General features: G+C 51.0%; 1 protein-coding gene across 7 annotated transcripts in view; it reads left to right on the plus strand.

The window, feature by feature from the left end:
- The window catches only part of ATP2B4 (ATPase plasma membrane Ca2+ transporting 4), a 92,416-nt gene extending 78,299 nt beyond the window's left edge, over positions 1–14,117 (plus strand). For 4 of the 7 annotated variants that reach the window (XM_032878325.1, XM_032878323.1, XM_032878326.1 and 1 more), the window contains 5 exons: positions 388–601; positions 1,185–1,396; positions 2,430–2,537; positions 4,501–4,677; positions 13,174–14,117. In XM_032878325.1, the coding sequence (XP_032734216.1) occupies positions 388–601; positions 1,185–1,396; positions 2,430–2,537; positions 4,501–4,677; positions 13,174–13,485 (1,023 nt within the window). In that variant the 3' untranslated portion in view covers positions 13,486–14,117. Of the gene's footprint in view, positions 1–387; positions 602–1,184; positions 1,397–2,429; positions 2,538–4,500; positions 4,678–7,874; positions 8,056–13,173 lie in introns of all 7 variants that reach the window. The other 3 variants (XM_032878327.1, XM_032878328.1, XM_032878329.1) reach the window with 2 other exon arrangements.
- The last annotated feature ends 10,466 nt before the right edge of the window (positions 14,118–24,583 follow it).

Genomic DNA, 24,583 nt, shown 5'->3' on the forward strand with positions numbered 1-24,583 from the left:
CTACTGAGGATTAAGGACAGGAGTTCCCCCGGGTGTGTAGGGGTGGGAATTAGCTCTCCTAGGTCTCCATCTACCCACGTGGAGGAAGGAGAACTAACTTATCCACCACTAATTTAGCACGTGCATGTCAGCCTCTGTGATAGTACCTCTGTGGTCTTCAGAAACAACCTTGCAAAGGCATATCACCCCCCATTTTACAGGGGAGGAACCCAAGGCTCAAAGAGGTTAGGTAGTGTTCTCAAGGTCACTCAGCTAATGAACGGCCAGATCCAAAGTCCGGGTGGGCGGCGGAAGCGAGGCCACTGCAAGGCCAAAGCTGAGGCTGCTGAGTGAGCCGGGGGCTGGTTTCCGGGGAAAGCTCAAAGGACGGGTGCTTCCTCCCACCAGGATTCCCCACTGAAAGCCGTGCAGATGTTGTGGGTTAACCTAATCATGGACACTTTTGCTTCGTTGGCCCTGGCCACGGAGCCTCCTACGGAGTCTCTGTTGAAGCGTCGCCCCTATGGCCGCAACAAGCCTCTGATCTCGCGCACGATGATGAAGAACATCTTGGGCCACGCCGTCTATCAGCTCACTGTCATCTTCTTCCTCGTCTTCGCCGGTGAGCCGCGGGGGCGCTGGGGACGGGGGTCGGGGTGCTAAGCAGGGACGGGGGCAGAGAACGGCCCGTGGAGAGAAGGTGGCACGGGAGCAAGTCGAGCACAGGACTAGGGAGGACAGCAGTGTCACCCACGGGGTGTGTCCCCTTGCCCCGCTCTGTGCTGCCCTGCGCTATTTGGTGTACTCCTCTTAAGAATTTCACAGGGCGGCTTTCTGTAGCTTTTTTTTTTTTTTTTTTTTTTTTTTTTAAGATTATAAAACTGAAGCGCGGGTCCCGTGTTGAATATTACAGCGGCACTAAGATCAAACCCGTGTCTGCCAGACTCTTGCACAGCCCCCACCCCCAACGCCGCACCGTAAGCAGTCAGAGTCACTGCAGCGGACGCGCAGAGAGAGTCAGATACGCTGATACCAGAGCTGACACTCAGAGTGTTTGCTAGCTAGTGTGGCTCAGAGACCGGCCCGTGAGAATGGACACTGCCCGTGGAACCCCGGCTTGGCCATCCCAACATGTCGTTCTGACTCAAACTGGGCCCTCTCGGAGACCGCGCTTAACCTGCTAACGCTTCCTTTGTCCCCACTAGGCGAGAGGTTCTTTGACATTGACAGTGGGAGGAAGGCGCCCCTGCACTCCCCCCCCAGCCAGCACTACACCATTATTTTCAACACCTTTGTGCTGATGCAGCTCTTCAACGAGATCAATTCCCGCAAGATCCACGGAGAGAGGAACGTCTTCGCGGGCATCTTCCGCAACCTCATCTTCTGCTCCGTGGTCCTGGGCACCTTCATCAGCCAGGTGAGCCTCTAGCTGGAGTCGGGGCAGGGCGGCTGGGATGGCAGAGGGCAGAAGCTGGGAGCGGGGTTGCCTAGGTACCCGGAGAAGGAGGTAGGGAATGATGGGGACTCGGGCTGCAGATCGAGCGCTTTTGGATTCCTGGTTGGCTCCCATCTGCACATTGCTCTGGAAATGGAGCCTGCTGGGTCAGGTGCCGCGGTGTAAGGCAACACGTTGGTAGCAAATAAAACGAGATGGGTGGGATCCTTCCCTTGTCTTTCTTTTTTTTTTTTTTTTTTCCTTCCCTTGTCTTTCTAAAGCACAGAATTTTCCCAGAGTGGCCAAGGAGAGAGTCACTCACCGAGGTCCTTTCTGTCCCTCCTGCCAGCGTACATGAGATGGGCAGATACATGCCATACGGGCTCCCTCCTTGTCCCCGCCCCTGCATTCGTGCATTGGCAGAAGACACAGTGCAGTCCACAGACAGAGAGAAGGGGTGGCAGGGTTCACGAGCAGTGGACAGATAAAGCTGGCCTGGGTTCCTCTCGTAGAACCGGGGTCAAGGCATGGCTGCCCCGGTGGTAGAAAGATCGGGTCCCTTCCTCCTTGCCCTAGTCTCGGGTATACGAAACACCTACAGATATAGGAGACTAGGAGCTCTCCCCACACCAAGGGGTCCTGCCATCCCCTGCCGGGGCCCCCCCTCATTGGCCTGCCTCTTCAATTCCTCCTCTCCCTCACTGTGCCTTCTCTTGGCACCTCGCCCACTAGCTATAGTCACCAGAAGCTTCCAACCCCCTGGATCTGCCAGGTCTTAACTTAATAATATTCATAGTAAGTAGCTCTGTCTCCCCGGCAGAGTCTCTAGAAAGACTGTGTCTGTCTTCTCTTCCCCGCTCTGGATTTCCTCTTTCTCCTCCTCCAACAAGCAGATTGGGCCTGGGCCCACAGGGATCACGGGCCGGGGCGCTGACGCCGTGTTGGTGGTCTCGGCTGGAGGGCTAGCTGCCCGTGACTCACCTCCCTGATGGTGGGCTGCCTTTCTCGGTTCTAGATTCTCATTGTGGAATTCGGGGGTAAACCTTTCAGCTGCACGAAGCTCACCCTGTCTCAGTGGTTTTGGTGTCTGTTCATTGGCATCGGAGAACTGCTATGGGGCCAGGTGAGTGGCAGCCGGCTCGCCTAGTGCAGGGGTGCGGCCGGCAGACTCTCTCCTCTGGAGGAGATGGGACATGCGACGGCAGCGCCTCCCAGCTCCTCGCCATCAGTTTCTTCCCCCCAGTTTTCCAGGTCTTTCCGTCTTGCAGGATCCGGTCAGTGCCCCCCACTTCGGAGGCTGTGGATCTCCTCTAAGCATGCCTAGTGGCAGGCAGATCCCTTAGCGTCTCTGAGATGGGAGTGGAAATAGTCAATAGAATTTTGCTAAAAAGAGAAAAACAAAATTAAGGGTCTTAGAAGTAGACGTTTACAGAGCGGAAGTCTATTTTAGTAAAGCCGTAGTCTGGCTGTGAGCTGCTGGGCTGACCTCGTTTAGGGCTCCCCTGCCTCTCGTGTTCGCCACGGTCTGAACGGGTTGACTGGGTTGAATGGCTGACTCTCACCTGAGATAAATCCAGACCCACGAAGGTTCTAGAGAAGCAGCATAGCACCCAGTTAAGAGCATGGACGCTGGGACTGGCTCCCCGGCTTTGAATCCCACATCTCCTTTCTACAAGTTGAATCCCTTGGACCAAGCATCTTAACCACTCTGTGCCTCAGTTTCCTCAGCTTAGGAGAACAGGATCATTGTTCCTCGTTGCTAATCAGCCAATCTGTTATGACACAGAAATGACTTAGAACAATTTCTAGTACCATCTAAGGACACAGTAAAATTTAGCTATAGGATCAGGTCTGGCAAATTTTGTTCCTTCCCAGATACCACTTTGCACACCCTCTTATCCCCAGCTCTGAGCCAGGAGAAGCTCTGCTTTGCAGACATCCAGTCTCTACCGACAGGCTCCAAGCCACCTGGGTGACAGCTTTGCTCTAAGTGGCCCCAGCGATCCTTTCCTGGGACCACTTCCCCATAGACCTGCTGGTTGTTTCTTTCCTGTGTCCCAGATACCTCCCTGATGAATTGCTGTCCTGATTCCTACCATGAGCCCCTCCTCCCTGTCCCATTTGGTGGCGTTACTTTACCAGTGGGACCCTTTTACACCTAAGTGAAGCTTGGTAGTTTCACCGACTGTCTGGAACTCCCATCTGGGTCTAGTCTCACACGTGGCCACGCGGCCTTGATGCCGGGTACCAGCACTGCTCCTGTGTCCCAGCAGCACCTTCCAGTCATCCAAGAGCAGACATTCTTCTCCTTTCAGAATCCTTGACTCCATGCTGGGCCACTCCTGCAGTCCTTCTCTCCTCCCAGTCCTGTCTCTTCCTCATCTGTGTGTCAGGGAGAGCTGATTGACGCTTCCTGAGCCCAGACTCTACTGCCCCATGTCTGATGATACCCAAATGTCCCTTCTTCCCTGGTCTGTCTCACCCCAAGTCCAAGAAAACCTCTAGTATCCTTTCACCCTCGTTTTTCTGGGTGGGTTTTTTTGTTTTGTTTTTTTCACCCTCGTTTTACAACACAGGGATTTACTCTGCATGCGCTAACTAGAAGAGGATCCTTCCCTTCCAAGACTTCTCTTCCCCTTGTCCATACACAAGCAACGTGACCACCCTCTCCTATCCCTAGCCTTGTCTTCCCTCGGGCCTTGGTCTCTGTCCCTTCCTACCATGTGCCATGCATTGTAGTTCCTTCCCTTTCCTGGCAAAAATGGAAAGGAGCAACTGAGACGGAAGGAGTACCAAGTATATAACTAACCCAGGCAGATGGCTGGCAAACTTACACGCGAATGTAAGTTCTCCTTCATGTGTCTGTCCACAAATACAGAAAACCTTCCTGAGAGCCTGCCATTGGGAGGCCCTGAGGAGTGCTTGCCTGGCTGGGTTGGCACCTCTCCCACTGCCCTTCCACCCCACCACCTCCCCGGTGCTTGATGGGGCAAAGAGTGACCTACGCGAGGGCCTGACCATGTGAGCTGCGTGACCGCCCTCTCACCTGGATTCTGGTATCTCCCCTCCACTGCACTTGTTCTCAGATCATCTCCACGATACCTACCCAATCCTTGAAGTTCCTGAAGGAGGCTGGGCACGGCACCACCAAAGAGGAGATCACCAAGGACGCAGAGGGGCTGGACGAGATTGACCACGCGGAGATGGAGCTGCGCCGAGGCCAGATCCTCTGGTTCCGGGGCCTGAACCGTATCCAGACTCAGGTACTCTGACAGTGGCCTGTCCTTGCCGGGGAGAAGACATCCCTCCGTGTGGGGAGGTGTGAGGGGGGGCAGCCGTTCCTGGTGGCTCACATCTCTTCCCTTCCTAAGGCTCGCCGCTAGTGGGCAGCCCGAGCTCCCCTAGCTCCAGGGACCAGCTGCCTGGGCGCCTCTGAGAGGAGAGTAGTCAGAGGGCTCAGAGCCCTGAACACAAACTGGTAGCCTCTTCCTTCAGCTTCTGTTTGGTTCTAAAGCCCATTTTGCCACCCTCCATGGAGCCAGCAAGCTCCCTGTGTACGGTCTCTTGCAAGCACCAGACCTGACCTCTGACCTCGGGGTGGGAGATGCTCGGCGTCCTTCCCCGCCCTTCAGGAGAAAGGAGCTAGGCAGCATCTCTAAACCAGCATTGCCAGCGTACGCTTCATGTAAGTCCTCCAGCTGCTGCGAGGGTAACGTAGCTGTTATCTGGAAGGATCTTTGCCAAAGAAACTCACCCTCTCATATCTTCCCCACTCATACTTTAAGGCCTTGGTGGGGAATCTGACGGCTCAGTGTATATAAATGACAAAAGTCTCTCAGTGCCTGAGTATCTTTTGCAGGATTCAGATTTGCTTCCCCAAAAGGAAGAAGCTATAATTTCCTCAAACCTTTTCCCTTCTCGAAAATTCTGAACTGGCACAGATGCTGCCCTTGGGCCCCCTTGCCTGTGGAGCCTTGCAGTAACGTTTTTCTTCCCATTTTCCATGCAGCAACTGTAACCACCTGCTCCTAGGTGGGCGGCTGGTCTAGGCCCTGGTCATTCTATCACTTTCCCTGTTCTTGCCCTATATGCCTCTATTGTATTAGTCGAGATTTCCGTCTCCAGAGAGCAGGCCTGTTCCTCTCTGCTGATTGGCTGGAGATCCCGGAAACAAGTTCTAATCTCTAAAATCAGCCTTGCTGAGGGCGCAGAAAGTTCCCTAGTCAAGCCCACCTCCTTCAGTCATAGGGAGGAGAGATCAAATGAAACCTCACCACTGCATACCCACCGGGAACTTGTCTCCCATAGGCAAGACCATGATGGAGGTGGGAGGGCAGGGCTAGTTAGGGAACCACTGGGACTCCTTTCCCCTCTCCCGGGTTCCTTCCCCCCAGAAGGGGAAATTCCCCGGGACCTGCAGACACCGCCCCACCCTCTAGGCCACTGGCTCCTGTCTCCGAAGCCCTGGTGCTTTCCTTCAGGTCTGCTCCTTTCATAATAACCTGTCTGCTTTTCTTCCCTTCAGGGTCCCTGCCTCCTCTCCTCCTATGTGATTTTTTTTTTTTTCCTTGCCAGGATTCCCTCGTTCCAGCATCTCCTTGGCCCCTCACCAGTCTTCTGTCCTGGGGGGCTGAGGTTCATGGCTCTTCCTTCCCCTCCACTCCCAGTTCCCCCTCCTTTGACTCTGTACCCTGGGTTCAGATGCATGGCCTTACGGCGTTGGGCAGACTGCCTTTCCTTGCGGGACCTGGGGCAGCTAGGCGAGAGTGGCATTCAGGCCTACACCTAGGAAGCAAACGCAGCCCTCGAAGATGCCACGGGCACCCAGCCCCTGCCCTGGCAGCGCACACCTGGCCCCGTAAGCCAGTGAGCCCAGACCCCTGGAGCTCTCTCCTAGCAGCAGCTTGTCAGCCTCAGCAGGATTCCGACAGAGCCCCTGCCGTCGGGGTCTTGATCCTTGCTGTCACTCTCAGTGAAACACCTGGGCGATGGTGGGGGCGGCCCAGCAATGGTCCCCTCCTGGTCCCTTTAGTTTAGGGAGACCCAGAAGCACTGGGGAGCAGAAGCTTTGGGAAGGTAACCCTGGGATCTGTGTCCCCTGTGGAGGTGGGGGGACCCGTACCGGTCCCCTCCCCATGTGCATGCAGCCCTTTCCCTCCCACAGGACCAGGCTCCTCCATCCCCCAGAGCTAAAAATTATGTAACGCCATGAAGGGAAGATAGTCTAGTTCAGACTTTGGTCTGAATCCAGAAACCAACCCTAAACATTTCGTGGCTTCTCAGGAAGCTTTATAAATAGGAACAGCTGTCTGCCTCATAAGGCGCCTGCTTTGGCCCCTTCTCACCTGGGGAACTGAAGCATTCTGGTGAATGGAATCAGCCCTTGGTCTTAAGCCTGCGGGCAGTTTTATGACAATTCTACCAGATCCTAAAGGATGAAGGAATTCCTTTTGATTTGTTCCTTGCCACCTAGTGGTCAGGGACCAGGACAGTAGTTTTGTCCCAGGCCCCAAACCAAGACCATCATCGGTAATCAAGTGGCACATAATCACCTGTGTCTGAGAAGTAGGACACAGAAAACTAGAGACCACTTGCTAGACAGTTGTCACTGATCACCGCCAGCCAGCATGTCTTGCTCCCTCATCCTCAGTCTAGCTACTGAGTTACTCTCAGACATTGCCAGACATTTTAGGACCCCAGTGCTGGTGGCACTCTTACTAAAGAGCCTGGCTGCTGGGTTCCTGAGCTCATTTCTCGGGCCCTGTCCATTTCAGCCCAAGGAGAGGGGGCTCTCAGAGCAGACATCCAGAAGCAGGTGAGCCCAGCAGTCGTGGTCTAAGTGCCTTTCTGCCCCGACCACCTGGATGTGGTCTACGACATGCCTCACTTTTTTCTTTGAATGCAGGAGTTACTTTCCTGAAAAATCTTCAAAGATCAGTAGTCAACTTAATTGGTTCAGAGGTTCCTGAGGCTCAAAATTCAGTTGATATATATACTTTCCCTTCTATCTTAAATGGCATGCCTTGTTTTTTAAGAGTACAGGTCAACACAATGAATAAGCTGTCACTCTCTGTTAGGAGTCACGGGGTGAGAAGTCCCTTTAAACTGTAGATACTTCTGGACCCCTGCACACTTAAAACATACTTTGTAGGCTGCAAGGGAAGAGAAGACTGGATTCTGGCTGGGTATCTGGCCTCCATGGCAAACTGTTCCTTAAATGAAGTGTGTGGCGCGATTAATGGTTCCCCCGCCTCCCCACCCTTCTCCTCACCATTGCTTTGTGTACGAAGGAAACTTCTCTCTTGCTCCTGCTCCTGCTCCTGCTCCTGTCCCCTTTTCCCAGCACTTTCCACCCCACTTCCCTAATCCTCCAGGACCACCCCCCCCCCCCCCACCCTCCCCCTTTCCTCCTCTCTCTGGACTGTGGAGCAAAGCTGTCTCACTCTCTGATTCTTTGCAGATCGACGTAATTAACACATTCCAGACGGGAGCCTCTTTTAAGGGAGTCCTAAAGCGACAGACCATGGGGCAGCACCTTGACGTTAGACATGTTCCTAGCTCATCCTATGTAACAGTGGCGCCAGTCACATCTCCCCCCACCACTTCTGTTCCTGCTGCTGTCTCATCTCCTACTCTGGGCAGTGAGTGAGAGTCTATTATGATGCATGATTTGCTAAAATGACCACAAGAGAGCACGTGGCATCCACTTTAACCAACCGTGGTTATCTTTTCCTTTTGGTTTTTCCCTTTGATCTCTGACTTAGGGGAAGAAAGATGGGACTGAAATCCCACTCCCAAACCAGGCTGTGTGCCCTTATATTTTATTTTATTATGTTGAGAAACTATTAAACCATAACCATTTTAAAGACAATAATCCTGTTTTCTGAACGTTCCTCTGCATTGTTTGTTTCTTCCTTGAGTTTTTTGTTTGTTTGTTTGTTTGGCTTTACTTTGAGTTGTTGGTTTGTTGGTTGGTTTTGCTTTGTTTGGATATGTTGGTGTTCCTCTCCTCTCCTCCTGCTCCTTTGAGTCTGAACTTGATCTCCTGAGGTTAAAGGTGGGGTTAGGCCAGGGAAAACCCTGCCCTCTCTTCATGGGGCGGGGAAGGGGGCAAGTGTCAGACCTCCTGAAAGAGAGTACGAAAAGAACTATCCTTCCCATGGGTTCTTCTACCAGGAGATCCCTCATCGCTGAGCCAACATTGAACTTGGTCGATAATAACGGTCCTTCCGGGCTACCGCTCTGTTGTGAGCTGACAGTATTGGCGTAGAAGCTGTAGCTGAGTGTGAGGAAGAGAAGGTGTTCAGTTCACATGCACAGGGCTGGGTGTCCCCGAGGTTTCATTTTTCAGGGACGTCAAACCAAGCTCTGGCTTAAGAATCAATGTGTTCACATCTGCGCAGGACAAATGTATCCGCAAAGGTCCAAATAACTTACTTTTCCTCACTCCAGCTTTTTTCTTTTTAGGAATTTCTGAAGAGCAACTTTTATTTTGGTTTGGGTTTTTTTGCCTCCCCTTTTCCTCTAGTTCGATTGTCTCACCCATAGCCAGCCCTTCACGCTTTATTTTGCGCATAAAGTTTCAGGAGCCCCTTTCTCAGCCAGCCTATCTGCTGGAATGCTGTCAGTGTTTGACCTAAGATCTGGAGTTCCCATCAGTAGATGGTGGGATTCTTGCTAACGCTTATGCCTTCCTATTCTGGGTCATTTTACCTTCCCCAAATGGGACACAGAGAGGAGAGAAGGCTCTTTGCTGATAGTGTTATTATGCTATTTGGTGGGGAAGAAGTCTCTGTATATTAAGTCTATTGTGAGCTTCAGATATTTGACGATTTTATTATCTCTTCTTCCCCCACTTTCAACCTACCAAAGCCCCCAAAACCCCTGAAGGGGGGTGCACTAAAGAAAGAACAGGTGCATTGTCCGTGGTTCTCGTGATTGGGAGCTAAACAGGCTGACCAGAGACCAGACTTAAGTTATTTGTTGTCTTTGTGGCCAAATGTAAAAGTGTTTTGGTGTGAGGTATGAGGGGTGGGTTTTCTATAGACACATATTTCTTTAGGCCCAAAAGCAGTCAAAGAACTGAGTAAGTTTTACCCTGCAAATATCTAAGAGCTTCTCCCTCTAGTTCTTCCGTATGCCTCTCTTACTTCTCTTTTTCTTCTAGCTTTTCCCTGTCCTTCTAACTAGTGCCTGTTCTTTTTTAATCATGCCTTTCTGTGAGGAAGGGCTAGTGTCAGCCGTCCCAGCAATTTGAAGGTGGAAAGACACTAAGCAGAAGACAGAGCCCATTGGGCTCTTATGGAATTGCCAGTAGAGGGTAAGCCACTGACCCTCAAAGGCAGAAATTCGGTCAGGAGACACAGCCACACCTGATCTCTCTCCAGCTCCTCCTCCTTACCTGGACATCCTAGAAGAAACAGTCACGCATTTCAGGACCCCAGCCCCCATTCCAGATCTCCCAAGTGAATTCAGTTATTTGTCTAAACTTCAATAAATAAATCTTGAAGATTTCCCTCTCTAGGAAAGCTCTAATCCCTTCTCTTCCCCTGGTTTCCGAAAAGAGAACAGAAGACTCTAGAATCTAGCTGGAGAAAGGGAGTCTTCATCTGCCCATTCACTGGGCTCCGGGGAGTGCTTCTAGCCTTCATGCCTGATTCAAAGTCCGACCTCACTGGGACTCCTGAGACCCGAGAAAGACTTGCCCTTCAGTCAGCCACTTCTTCCTGTAGGCAGGGGCCCCAGAAGAGCCACTTCCCGGAGGCTTGGAGGGACAATAACTGGGGGAGGAAAGGCTGGCTGGCTGAGTGGAGAGTGCCTACAGCTTTCCCAGCACCCACTAGCCACGTCCTCTTCCCCGTACCCCATTCATGCACCAGGCCTCAGGGAAGCAGGTTGCCCCCTTTGCTTGGGGTGGATCGATGGGGATGTACCTGTGTGATCATCAGCATGTGTTATGTGTTCTCTGAGGCCATGTTGGAGGTGAGCAACATCGTGACAGTCCCGAGCCCTCCACCCCTCACCCTTCTCTCCACCACCAGGCCACTAGATGGGCCGCCAGCTCCCTGACTCCTCTTCCTTCGACCTTCCCTTGCAGGATGCTGCTTTCCCTTTAGATTCTAGAAGCCCTGCAGTCTAGCCGGATGACTGTTCCTTGCTCCCCCAAAGAAGACATTTTCCCTATTTTTTCCATCTACCCATTCCGATTCACTTTCATCTCCCTTATTGTTTGCCTGTAACAGTGTTATTGATCACCCCAACAGGTGAGAGGAAAAGCCAGAAAACAGGGCTCCAGACCCTGACCCTAACCCCAATTTTTAAGAATCTGTTTTTTCTACTGGACTTCACATACAATTATTTTCATTAAGTATTCAGTTGCTTCAAAAAAAAAAAAAAATAGAAGCAAGAAGTTTGAAAATCACTGATATTGAAGATAACCAGCTGGTGGGATAAAGGTACCTTTTCTTCTCCAGCACTTGTTAAAAACTCAGAAATTGCAGGAGCAGGTCCAAAGTGTGGGCTCTGTCATCCCTCCTACAGGGGCTGGTATGACTTTGAACCCACCTATTAACCAGGGAGAAAGCACTGGGTTTGGGCTGACTTCATCCAAGGTGCCTTGCTCTCAGATTTGACAGAGATTGGTGAAAGCTTGGGGCCTCTGGAAGACCAGACAGAGCCTCTGCTCCATCTGATCTCACCCGGGTCTGGAGCAAAGAGAACATGACAGGTAAAACTCACCCATCAGATGGTCGACAGCAATCACAGAAGGATGGAAACGTAGGTCCTTACTTTCTGTTCCACAGGGCACATGTGTGCCCAGGTCCCTTGCTTCCTCTTGGCTGAGGCATGGAGCCAATTCTACTGAGTGCCAGAGAGTCCCTTGCCTTCTTTTTAAAGATTTTGTTTATTTATTTGATGGACAGAGATCACAAGTAGGCAGAGAGGCAGGCAGAGAGAGAGGAAGAGAAGCAGGCTCCCTGCTGAGCAGAGAGCCCGATGAGGGGCTCGATCCCAGGACCCTGAGATTATGACCTGCGCCAAAGGTCCCCCAATCCCTTGCCTTCTAAGCTCTGGGCACTTCCATCCTGGGTGGGTCTGCCAGGCTGTCGTGGAGTGAGGCTAGATAAGGAAAGCCTTAGCCAACAAAGACACAACTTGAGTAAGTCCTCTGGGTATTGGTTTTGGAGAGTCTATCCAGTGATAGAAAGCATTGCCTGACTCTCTCTGCCTCTGCTGTCTGCACATTCTTGCCTCTTCTCCAGGGACATATTCTTTGCTGAAACAGCAGAGGCACGGAAGAGGGGCCCCAGGCCAACATTCAGCATTCCCCCCTTTGCCCCTCCTACCATAGCCGTCTCTCCTGCATCAGCCTCATTTCTTTCCTGAGGGAAGAATTTTTGGACAAGACTAGATCAGCCACCTCCCCATGACTAACACTGTCCTCCAGCCACCTTCCTTCCCCCTGGCCTCTCTTTCCAACATCTCGGCATCCAGCCTAAGGCCCCGACCCGTTCTGCCAACCCAGGTTCTAAAGCAGACTTCAGAGAGGCCTACCATTCAGAAAAGCAGGGTGCCAAAGGAGCTGGTGCCCGTGGATGAGGCAAAGGCTGGCCACGGCAATCAGTTGCTCTTAATTTTTTTCCTTTCCCCCAATTGACTGAATCCCTTCCCTTTTTTTGTGCGGTAAAAAGAGACTTCGACACGTACAGGGCCGTGCGTTACCCTCTGCCCACTGAAGCCACGTGGTATTATCATTCCTCCATTCTCCATCCACCTCCTCAGAAAAGCTGTAGCACAGCCTCCGACCAGGTGGTTTCTCTCCTGGTCCCGTCCCTTCCCTGCTCCACATAAGGTCATGCTCCCCTTCCCGATGTAGCAACAGCTGCAGAAAGCTGCAGGCCAGGCACACATGCAGTGCCCCAGAGGCATGGACGTACACTTGAACCGTGACAGCCAGCTCTTCTCTCCGTAGTCAGGAGGAAGGCATCTTCTCATACCCTTGGTTTAGCCTCATCTGCCAGGGGAGGGCTGGGAGGGGCAGAGTTCTGCTCTCTTGGGGGGAAGGGGACATGGCAGAGGTTGTGGGATGGAAATATATGCATGTTTCCTGACCAAAAGAGCAATGATTAAACCAGAGACTGTAATTTCTTGCATGCTGCTGACACAAATGATGAGTGTTTTGTCTGCCTTGCTGCACGGTATCCATAGCCACTTATCGCCTGAAGCGTCTTATGTATGGACTGGTATGCGTTTGACTCGTTAAGGGTTTTAAACAGATAACTCGTGTGCAGTTTTTCCATCCCACGTTCACGAAATGTTTGGCCTCGACACAGAAAGCCACGTGTCTGAATCATCTTTTAAGTTCGGCTCTTTGCACCTGGTTCCCACGTCCTTGCCCTCATCCAAAAGAACTAATGAATCCTTGTTTTCTGTTTCGTTTGAAGAATGGATTGTTTGGGAATGCTAACTTTGCTTTCGGTTTTCTACATTTTTTTTTCCTTTTTTTTTTTTTTTTAATGCAGCTTTGAAATATTCAGCTGTTTGCCATTACTCACCCTACGCCACACCCATGCTTGAAAGTTGACGTTCCTCGTGTTCCCTAATCTCTTCTCATGTGTTTGGTTTTGGTTGCTGAGCCGTAGTGTTTTGTAGTTGGGGTTTTGTTTCTCTCCTCAAGCCACCAGTTCTTTGTTGTCCTAGCCAATTCTCACCTTCGTGTTTTCTCATCCCCCTTTTCCTCCCCCCCCACCCCCGTATAGATCAAAGTGGTCAAAGCGTTCCATAGTTCTCTCCATGAAAGCATTCAGAAACCCAAGAACCAAAACTCCATCCACAACTTCATGACCCACCCTGAATTCGCCATAGATGAGGAAGTGCCACGAACACCACTCCTGGATGAGCACGAGGAGGAAAATCTTGACAATCCTACGTCCGGGACTAGGGCGCTCCTGTTGGACGGTGAGGTCACGCCATACGCCAACAAAAACAACAACGCGGTGGACAGCAGTCAAGTGCAAATTGTCGCCTCCCACTCCGACAGCCCTCGGCACAGCCTGGAGACGTCCGTTTGAACTTCATCCTCTGGCTCCCATCCCCGCTTTCCCCATGTCCTTTTTCATCTATCCCATCTGTGAGGTGACGATGGGACTTTTCACTGTCGTGTCAGCTGTTCCCAAGTATGTGTGAACCCCCACCTGACCATGAAGAGGCAGGAGCACAGACCTCCAAGGATTTCAACTTCAACTTGAGTTGGGGTTTGTAGCAGGACCCAGTCAAACCCCAGGCATGTAGCGAAGGGTAGGGTCTACTCCTTGGGTGTGTCTGCTGTCATTTTTAAAGAAATGATGACAATTCTCTCGGCGTCTCCCCCAACCCAGACTCTCCCCAGTATGCATATGTATGTCGCCATCTCCTGACTTCGGGATTTTACCCTACGAGTCTGTGTGTGCCATTTATAAGCTAAGTCGAGGGTTCCAAGAGACAAACGTTCCCAAATGAAATGTGTAGAGGCAGGAATGGAATGTATAGAATCAGCCTATAGAGCAAGTGTTTTTAAAATGACTTTCCCATCTTCAAAACTTGCACCTAAAGCCCTCTAGCTCCTTCTGCCTTTCTAGTCAAACCTGCCTAAGGTTCTTTTGGTCTTTTGTGACCACTGTGTGCCCTACCTTCACTCTTTCTTTCTTTTTTTTTTTTTTTTTTTTTTTTAGTTGTGGTGATTAGGGAAAGGGGAGTGGACATGGCTGAATTGGGTCAACTTTGGCCATTCTCCCTTCTGGCCCCAATGGAATCCTTGGCTTAGTCCTAGAGGCAGGGAGGTTGCTTTGCTAATGGGATCCCCTTGAAGCAATTGAGAGCTGGTAAGAATGTGTTTCTGTGGTTGCCAGGTTACCTTCCACTTCTGAACTGCCGTCTTGTCAGGTGTGTGTCCTTCCTAAGTGCTAGGGAGATGAGCCTTGACCATGAAGCTTGCATAGGCTCATTATATAGTTTTGACTGTAAGCCCAAGCTTTCTCCTATTCTTAAAGTGGTGGCAAAAGAATGGATTGAGAAAGGCCCTGCCTCCTTACTAGCCTGGGATCCTGAGGACCAGCAGCAGGCAGGTCCAGGACAAGACAGACCATCAAAGCCAACTCTTCTGCCATCCTCCCTGGGTTGACCGCTACTACTTTCAAAGCCTTCTGTCAAGGCTCTTCTAGGATAGGACCAGATTGTTGGGGGAATGAGTACTGAGAATCCTTGGGAGAGGCCAGAGGGCCATACTAACAGGTTCTGAGAAACCAGACACCTTGAGCTTAGGTGCCCAAGTACCAGCTTTGACACACCCCTCAGGTTTGTCATTCTGCTCTGTCATGGCCTCTAACCCGTCCAGGCTCTCAACAGGCCCCAGCCTTTCTTACATGTTCTGCTTTAGAAAATATGCATCCCAAGTGGGCTCCAGTGACATTTTGCTGACTTAAAGAACAAAAGACCCACCCTGAAAGGTTCTCCTTCCTCTCTTCCTTTTTCCTACATGCCCCACTCAAGGCCCTCTCTAGAATGTGCTCGACTGCTACACGATTAAGCCCTGTGCCTTCTTTCCCTGAACACTGCCCAAAGCATCCCCTTCCCACCTGCCTCTCCGGAGTTGGGGACCTCACTAGGAGACTTTTTAAAGTGTTCCTTAATGGGACAAGGTGGAACCACGTTTGTGGGAGCTCCATTTTTATCCCTGCTGATGTTGACGCTAGCTCTTCTGTGCAGGGGTCCGTGAACTCATGTCTACCAATTCCCATGAAAGAAATGATGGGAGTGGGGGGATGGGGCTTGAGGCTCTTGTGAACTGCCAAATTTCCACTTGTGAGAGTAAGGCGGCCTGAACCCATGCTCTCCGGCCTTCTCTTTGGGATCCCTCTTCCCTCACCCCTTCCACCCGGGCTGTCTGAGGTAGGAAGAGCAAAGAACCAATACCCCCTGCCCAACCCCATTACTGCGCAACCCGCCAGATTTGATTTGGGTTTTGTAAAGGTCACATGCTTCAGCAATCTTTTCTCTGTCTTAAATCCTCATGTGGGAGTAAAACAGCTCACCGGAGGTCTTAGGTGTACACATATTTATTAAGTACTTTGGGAGATTTCATTCTGTCAAGTCTTTTCTTACCTCAGATCAGTTTCGAAAACAAGCCAATAACAAACTTCGGAGGCTATCGTACCATTCCTGCTCCCAAAAGACTCTCATGGTGCCTGACAGGTTATTCTTGAAGGCTTGTGTCTACTTGTTTAAAGTCAATGGCTTTTGTGTGTCTTCTAGTTTCCCTGGTAGGAGAGAAAATAGAGAATATTATGCAAAAATATATAGTTTTCTTTAGCTCAGAAATGGATATTTTCGAGTCAGCCATATGTATTTTGTTTAAAGGATTTGACGTAAAGTGCTGTCGTGTTACCCTGTGGAAGGAGCACAAAACCAGCTGTTTGACATGACAGGCGACTTCGTATATTTGCGACTGGTTTTAAAACCAACGCACCATACTTCCTTTCTCCAAACAGCCATCTTTATACTTAGGGGGGAAAAATGTGTTGGGTTCTAGACTTTTTTAATATAAATTTTGTTGATATGGAATTGAGTAAGTTTAAGTGTTTATGTGCATATGTTTTTTATATAAGTTTTTTTCTATTCAGTTTTAGTGATCCAACTGGCAGTGAGTAAATATGGCGAAGTTAATAAAGCTTTCCGCCCATATGGTGCTTTCGATCTGAAAAGGGTCGGATGGGGAGAAGGTGAGATAATTCTCCTACAGAAACCTAGGAAAGCAGGCAGTGGACTGTGGATGGGAAGGAAAGCAGCCAGGAGAAATGAGTGTATGATCCCCCCCACCCCCACCGCCATAAAGATGGGTGCCAGGCTTTTTAGTAACCAGCGATCAGGGTCAGGGGCCTTGCCCGGATGTGTTTCTTTTGGTGAGTAACTGGCAGAGCGGTACCCAAGGCGTGAATATCTCTCAGGCTGCAAAGGATGCTCTGATTGGGGGTTTGCATTCACGCAGGAACATGGGTTCCTTCACCCATGTTTTATGGGTTCTTTGCCCCGGGAGTTTTCCATTGGTGATTTTTTGTGCAAGGCTCCGATTTGGGACTTCCCCTCCCCTAGAAAGGTCATGTGCGATCTGTGAGATGGGGGAGACAGTTCTAAGTGGAAGTCATAAAGGCTGGTTCTAACCCGCGGTGACCATCTCGGGGCTAGGTCCTTCCCAGAGGTGCCCTCTGCCCTCTGAAATGATGACTCCCCATCCCCAAAGGTGTCAGCGAGACCACCTCGCGATCCTTCTGACACCCGTGGGTTCTGTAGGGTCTGGGATTCTTCCACTCGAGCTTCAGAGGGGAGAGTCTGTACAGTGGTATCTGCGCAATTACCTCACTGCCAGAAACCTGGGAAGGTGCGGCAAGTCCGCATGCAGCCTCGAAATGCCTCACCTCCTTCCTCTCCTGCTTCCTTGGCCTGGTGGTCGCTCTCAGCAGCCCGTGATACCATCACAAAGTGCGCGTGTCCTCACTTCCACATTAGGGACCACCCACCGCGGCGGCGGGGACGAGGCACGTGTCAACGCCTGCTATTCTGAAGCCATTCCAGCCTTTCCCTCAGAATAGACCAGATGCCCTTCCATGTAGCTCAGGGCCAGTGCCTCACCTGCCCGGCCCTGCTGTCAGGCCTGCTGTCCCCTTGCCTCTTGATGAGGAGAGACGGAGGGAAGGGAGCTCCCAGTGACCGAATTGGCCTTTGGTTCGTGGTTGCTCCCCATCTGTATATATGCCATATGTGAATATGCCGGACGTACGTGCCAACAAAATCTATCTACGTTGTGCTTTTCAAATCCGCACGCAGATAGGAATTTCGAGTTTCGTCTTCTTTTTTTTATCCCCCAGTAACGAGTATAACAAGCACTGGTATTTTTGTACAAAAAAGGAAAACAAACAAAAGATGGACGGTTGTGGTCTGCATGACATAAAGCAAACACAGTGACATCCAAGCAATGTGTACCCCAGCGTGTGTTGCCATGATCTGCCTTTGGCTTAACGGTGTTTGCATTCGGCTATTATTTAAGCTCTCTGTACAATGTTTTGCATGTATTTATATGGTTCTTGGGGGGGGGGAAATGCTGTAAACTGGCAAATCTGAAATTTAAATATGTTGTCCACTGAGACGGGAAGAAGAGGAGTTTGAAAAGATGGCATAAAAAGGGATAATCTTTTTTTTTTTTTTTGGAACCAATAAAGCTTGTTGCTGATGAGCAGAAACCAGTACTGCTGTGCACCGAGAATAAAAACCTGTGCCCACCAGTACCTGTGCTGTCCTCAGTGTGTCTCCACTCGTGGGTGATGTCACCGGGGGGGTCTGTTGGAGTTTGAGAAGGGACCCACCACAGCCACATCGAGACCCCTGACCATGCAAGCCCGGCACTCAGCTTGTCACTGGCCCCTTCCACGCTTCCCCTGGCCAACACGGCCCTCTGGCCCCTTGTGGTCCCGCTTGCCAGGGCTACGCGCTGGCAGGACAAGCTTGGCTCAGCTTGCTTTGGGCGGAATCCATAGTTGGGGCACATGAAGCCGGAGCTTTTGAGAAGGGTGAATCTGGAAGGATGACAGTCCTTTCTTATCCTCTTTGCCCTTTTTTTGTTTGTTTGGGTTTTGTTAATGAAATACATTCTGGACCAATTCATTCCTCTGATACTAGCACCGATTTTTCCTATCTTGCCTCTGGGACTCTCCTGTCCCTCTTTTCGCCCAAGTTTTTGTTCTGTCCCATTCTATTAATTGTTCCATTCACCGACCCATGAGGCCCCAGGTTTGGGCCAAAACAGCTTCCTGGCAGGTCATTTGGGTTCTGAACTTTCGTATCTCAGAACTCAGAACTCCCTGTACCTTTCATCCCGGCGCTCCATCAAGTTCCCTGCCCTCTCTGAACACATCAAAGGGAGGAAAGGACTTTGTGGGCTCCCCATGGTCTGCTAGGAAAAGTATGACAGAGAAAGACAGCCCAAACTCTGCTGGCTGTTTGAACAGGCTGCTTCTGAAGGTGGAGCCAGCCCTGGAGGGAAAAGCTTCTGGAGTATGAATTCTCATCCCCATGTCTCATGCCTGCCCCAGCTCGCACTCCAGGGGCACAGGCACACTGCCTACTTCCTTTCTTTAAAACAGGCTAGGGGAGAAAAAAATGAATAATACACAACAGGGGGATAGGTCTTGTTTGATAACAGAAGTCATTCACAAAACAGAACTAGTCTCTTTTTCCCATTATAGTTTCCCTCCCAATTACCCTTGCTAGAAGAAAGGGGTGCAAAGCACACAGGCAGGCAGACACACACTCACACACACACACACACAGAGAGAGAGCTAGAGTCCTTTCTAAAGCTTGGGCCTGGATTGCCCCTTGCTCTCACCCTGTCTTGGTTGGACCTAGGATCTGTGCCTCTCTACGAGACCAAACTGAATCTTAAATGTCTATGCCTCCTAACCCCAGTGCATGGTGAGATGTGGAGAAAGCTTCAGAGTAGCTCCCTGGCCAAGACCAGTGGATCGTCAGGTATTATTTTAATGGCAAGTAGAGCCAGCTCAGTTCCTTGGCCTGAGTGATGGCCCAGAAAAGCACATGCTCTTTTCTTCTGTCTCTTTCCCCACCCCCAATTCTAGAAAAGCATAATTGCCCCGCCCTCCATCTTTAATAATGGCTTGCAAACCTTCCTGAGCCACCCTATCCTCTCCCTGCAGTCACTGGGTTTTTCTGAAGCTCTCCACCGAGACTCACTGGTTCCCTCCCAAGTGCTCACACAACCAGGCAACTCCCTGCTGACTTACTCGGTGGCCCATCCAAAGGTCATTGCATACCGACGAGCTGGTGACCAGCCCCCGACCTGGGTCTGTTAGGGCATAGCCTTCATGTCACTGAAGGAAGGTAGAAATGGCACAGCCTCTACCAGCAAATACTTGGGAAACCCTGTTATAAATAAAACCTGTAAACATGTTGCCATGTTGGTGGTGTCATGAACGCTCAGTTGTCCCCAACATGAACCCAAGCCATGAGAGATAACAGGCTGCTGGATCCCTAGACTGCCCTCCTTTAGCCTTGAGAGGGCGTGCCTTCTGGGCTTGGCCATATCCTGACGCAGAACGAATCCTACATCTTCACCTCTCCCAAACTTGTGTCGGAGAATACTTTCCTGTCCTCAGAAGCCGCACACATAGAAGGGAGCAGTCCCTTTGGAATGACCTCCCTCTGCCATCCCCTCAGAGGCTAGTGGCAAAACAAGAATGCCGCTTCACCCTGACAATGCGACCCGCCTCCTAGAAAAGCCAAACGACCGTTGGAAGCTTGGCTTCTGCTCATGAAGTCTGAGCCAGGGGAGTGACCAGAACCGTCTGAGTCGCTGGAGGTGTCACACTCCAAGGTGGGTGCCTCCACCTCTGCCCTTGGATAGACCTGGCCCCTGCGTTCAGGCTCATCCAAACTCAGTTTCTCCTGTGTCTCCTGTAATAAGAGGCCTCAGGGAGCACCCTCCAGACACAGCACTGTCGGTCAGCTTATAGGGGTTTTTGGCATCATACCGGGCCCAGTAACCCCATGTTGAAGGACTGCGAGGCGTGTTTTAGAACTCCAGATGCCCATGGGTTCGCCTTCCTGAAAGTAAGTACACATGAGAGCTTACTGGAAAGAGGAAGTGAAGCTGAGGATGTCAGGGTCAGGGACTAGCAATGGCCTTCAGCTCCCATAAGAGGGAGAACGAATACTCCTGTGGTAATCCAGAACCTTTCGTGTGAGTCAAGAATCCCCGCATCTTCCCTACCTAACCTTAGGAACTGAAACTGCTGCTGACTGAGTAGGAGAGAGAAGGGGTTCGAATCTTTGCTGCTCACCCCGTGGCAGAGGTTCTGAAACAGAGAAGTCGGGAAGGTAGAGTAAGATGCCCAGGGGGCAGGAGACCCGCATCCCCAACTGTGCCTCTTGAGTGGCTTGATTTTCCATCTGGACAAGGAGACAGGTGAAGCACATCAGTGATTTTCAGATTACACTTTGAAGATCCGAAAGACATTCTTTAGAGATGATTCAGAGCCCACAGGTGTTCAACAAAAATAGCTTTAAAAAAATCATATTTAGGGGCGCCTGAGTAGCTCAGTGGGTTAAAGCCTCTGCCTTCAGCTCAGGTCATGATCCCAGGGTCCTGGGATGGAGCCCCGCATCGGGCTCTCTGCTCCGTGGGGAGCCTGCTTCCTCCTCTCTCTGCCTGCCTCTCTGCCTCCTTGTGATCTCTGTCTGTCAAATAAATAAATAAAATCTTTAAAAAAAATAAATAAAATAAAATAAATCATATTTAGCCTATAGGTCAGCGATAGCTTTGAAAAAAAAAAAATGCCTTAAAGTTACTGTGAACGGGTCCTCTCTGAGGTCCCCACCGGCTCCTAAATGATCCAAACGTGGGTGACACCGTAACAGCAAGACTTGTGGGATTAGATACACGAGCAATCCTTATTTGGATCCTGTCTCGATGGTTTCCCGTTATAATCACCCAGGTAAGCATGAACACAATAGAGTCAAACTTAGTGATTGGCGTCCATCCATCCTGCTAAGATGGCCATCTAGCTGATTCACCTTCGGAATTTGTTGGAAAGAGAGCAGTGGTCTGGAGATGCAGAGATCTCATGCAGTGGAATGGCACAGAATCACAGAGGAGAAGCAAGGCGGCTCCCTTAAGCTATGGTGGTGTGCACCAGCCTGGCAATTGGAAGACCTAGGTTATAACCCTGACCCTGACCCAAGGGTCTCCCCAACTTGGACATTCTTACCATTCTCAGTCTAGTGTCTCAAATTGCCGTCAGTAATCACGGGAGAATTCCTGAGTGACATTGCACTCTCGTTGCTTTATCTCCCCTGGAATGTGGCATCACCACGAGTGCCCTGGACACAAGCACATACCAGGACATGTGTAGGCAGGTCGGCCACTTACACCTGCAATGAAGACAAATTGCTTCACAATCCTTAAAGCACAAGAAATCCGTTTCTTCTCTAACGCCAATAAACTCTAGCACCAAACTGGCTAGTGACTCACCAATATCTGCAGGAGGGTCTCTCTTATCGGTTTATTTATGGTCTCACCTCCTCCCCTTGGATAGTGGTCCTCTCGTCACTCAACAAACATGTGCTGTGCCAGGCGCTGTTGTAGGCCCCAGGGATGCAGCAGGGAACAAAACAAAGCCCATGCCCTTTTTGAATTTGGTCTCATGTAGGAGAGACAAAGAAGTATACACGTAGCATGTCAAATGATGACAAGAACCAGGGAGAGAGCGAAAGTGTAAGGGGAAAGGATGAATGGGGCATGAGGGTGGCCCTTTTGATGATTTTATTTATTCTAGAGAAAGAGAGAGAGGTAGAGGGAGAGGGAGAATCTCAAGCAGATGCCCCAGAGCACTGAGCTTGAAAGGGGGTTTGATCCCACAACCCAGGAGATCATGACCTGAGCCGAAACCAAGAGTCAGACACTCAACTGACTGAGCCCCCCCAGCGCCCCAAGGGTTGCTCTTCTGTAGAGAAGACCTCTCTGACGAACAGATATTCGTGAAGATATGTGAAGGGAGCCAGAGAGTGAGCTAGATAAGTATGTGAGCTAGATAAATAAAGAGATTCCAGACAAAGGGCCCAGCAAGGGCAAAGGTCCTGCCGCAGGAGACCGCGATGTGTTTGAGGACATACAGAGGAGACAGGAGTCGGAATGGAGTCACTGAGCGGGGAAGGGCAGGCAGGGAGCTGGGAGCCCGGCCAAGCCTGGAAGCCATCGTAAGGTTGGCTTTCATGAATCAGGAAAGAGCAGGAAGGTGTTAACCTGCGGACTGCAGTGATGTGCCCTCTGGCTAAAGGGACAGTCCTGTGGCTGCCAGCTGCGGGAAGCGGAAGGACAGTGTAGATTTGACGGGTGCAAGTGCCATACACGTGCGGGCCCAACTTAATACTGAAGGATACAGGTAAATCCGAGCCCCCTGTCACGCTGGTGTCCTATGACACACAGAAGAGTGAAAAGAAAATGCTTGTTCCAAGAAAATTCACATCTATGACTCGTCACCAGAGTTCGGGAACGCCCGGGTTAATGAAGTGACGGAAATGACATTCTACTCACTCACGCAAGAAGGGAACAAAGAAAACCCTCTCCACCTGTGCCCTTCCTGTTCCAGCCTCCCACTCCTATTGCCACACTGGTTGGCTCGTCCCCGCTCGGGGCCTCTGCCCTCAGGCCTCCTCTGAGGTAGGCTGGGCCTCATCTGATCCCTGCTGTGACTGCCCACCCACCCCTGTGCTGCTGAGGAGAGGCCCCCTTCCTGCTCAGAGCCCCAGGGTCAGAGCTTCCCTGCGTGTGTGGGCTGGCTGAGGGGAAGCAGCGTGCCCGCAGCCCTGGGGCTAAGGGGAGACTTGGGGCTGTCAGCAAGATAGCTGCTCATCGGGACATGCCTCACAGCTCGCTCATCTCCGTAGCTCTGCCACTGCCAGGGCTCTGGGGGCGGGGGGGGTTGCCAAGCACAGACTCCAGAAGGACCCAGGGGCAGAGGTCTGCCCCGCTCTCAGGACGCCAGCGTTAAGGAAAGGGTTCTCTTGCCTGTCAGCAATGCCAGCCCACCTCCTCCACCAAGGCCCAGCCTAAGTGAGTTCAAACGATTCCCGAGAACGCTCACACTCCTTGCTTTCAAATTCTCCCCTTGCTCTTCAAGGGCCTCGGGCAGAATGGGGGCAGGGAGCAGAGAAATCCTTCATACTTTCCAAATCTTTTTGTCCTAACCCTGCTCTCTCTCAACTTTAACTTAAAATGGAAGTATTTGCTGCCTTTGTTCTCGGTTTCAGACTTGCCCGGACTGGAGCAGGCCTCCAGCCCAGAAGCAAGTGAGCAAGGAGATAGAGGACTGCCACCCTTAAGGCTGCAGCTGTCACCGGCTAGGGTTGTCTCAGCCCCCAAACCTTCAAGAGCAAAGCCTGGCTGGAGCTGTCTTTCACACAGGGCAACTTTGGTATTTGGGGGCCCAGAAATACAAAAGCCACTGTTCACCTCTTCCTGGGGCAAAGGAGACCCAACACAGGAGCCACGTCGCCCTTCCTACAAGGGGCAGCAAGGGCCATGCAAGGCTTGTCTCTTTCCTTCACAGCTGAGCACACAGTAGGACAAAATACCAGACGCCCATTTCTTTCTCAGTAGCTCCCCCTGCTACACACTCAGGGTCATAAATTCCCAGCGACAGTAGGCCCCTAAGAGACCAGTCAGGCACTGGGCCAGATGCCAGAGATGCAATAAATAAAGATTTCATTTTATTTTTTTATTTGAGAGAGAGAGCACGTGCACAGAGTGAGAGGGAGAGGGAGATGCAGACTCCCCACCGAGTGGAGAGCCCAATGTGGGACCTGATCCTGGGACCCCGAGATCATGACCTAAGCGGAAGGCAGATGCCTAACTGACTGACCCCCCCCCCAGGCATCCACAGAAATTCAATAAATCAAAGTCCCTGTCCCAGAGGGGTTCAAAGGCTACTTGAGGAGACAGGCATTTAAAGAACTAATCCCAACAATCCGGAGGTATCGAGCCTGGTTGCCGTGGGGACCCAGAAGGGCAAAACCCAGTTCCGGAGGGGGAAGTCTTCGTAGAGGTGGTGACACTTACAATGTTATTTTTTTTAATCAAAAAATTTTTTAAATGACACCTGATCTTTATAATAATTCAGCAATAAAAGTCCAAAGAAGAAAGTAGCAAAATACCTCAAGCCCCACAACCTGGAGATAACCAGTATAAACTCTTCAGATGGATTTTATTGGAATTTTATGAGACAGAGGAACTGCAGTCACAGTGAAGGAACCACTGCAAAAGCCCAGAGCATGGAAGTGACAAGAGCCGGGTGTGCTCACCAAGGCTTAGCATGGCCTGCGGACCTAAACGCACTGCACATGGGCAAACTCGGGATGCCCAATGCCAGATGGTGGGACACTTCCCGTAAATCCGCACCGAAGGTATAAAAGGATATGTGGCAGGAAGGCAGGCTGAGCATCAAGAAAGGAAGAGAGAAAGGCCGAAGGGGGCAATCCTTAAAGTGTAAAGATCCGAGCCCAGAGCCTAATGAGATAGTCAGATTAACAAAATCCCCCACCGAAGGAGCTTGCATATGCCAAGTCCTC

The sequence above is a fragment of the Lontra canadensis genome, unplaced genomic scaffold (assembly GCF_010015895.1).
Source record: "Lontra canadensis isolate GAN:19392208 unplaced genomic scaffold, GSC_riverotter_1.0 scaffold63, whole genome shotgun sequence".
Lineage (NCBI taxonomy): Eukaryota > Metazoa > Chordata > Mammalia > Carnivora > Mustelidae > Lontra > Lontra canadensis.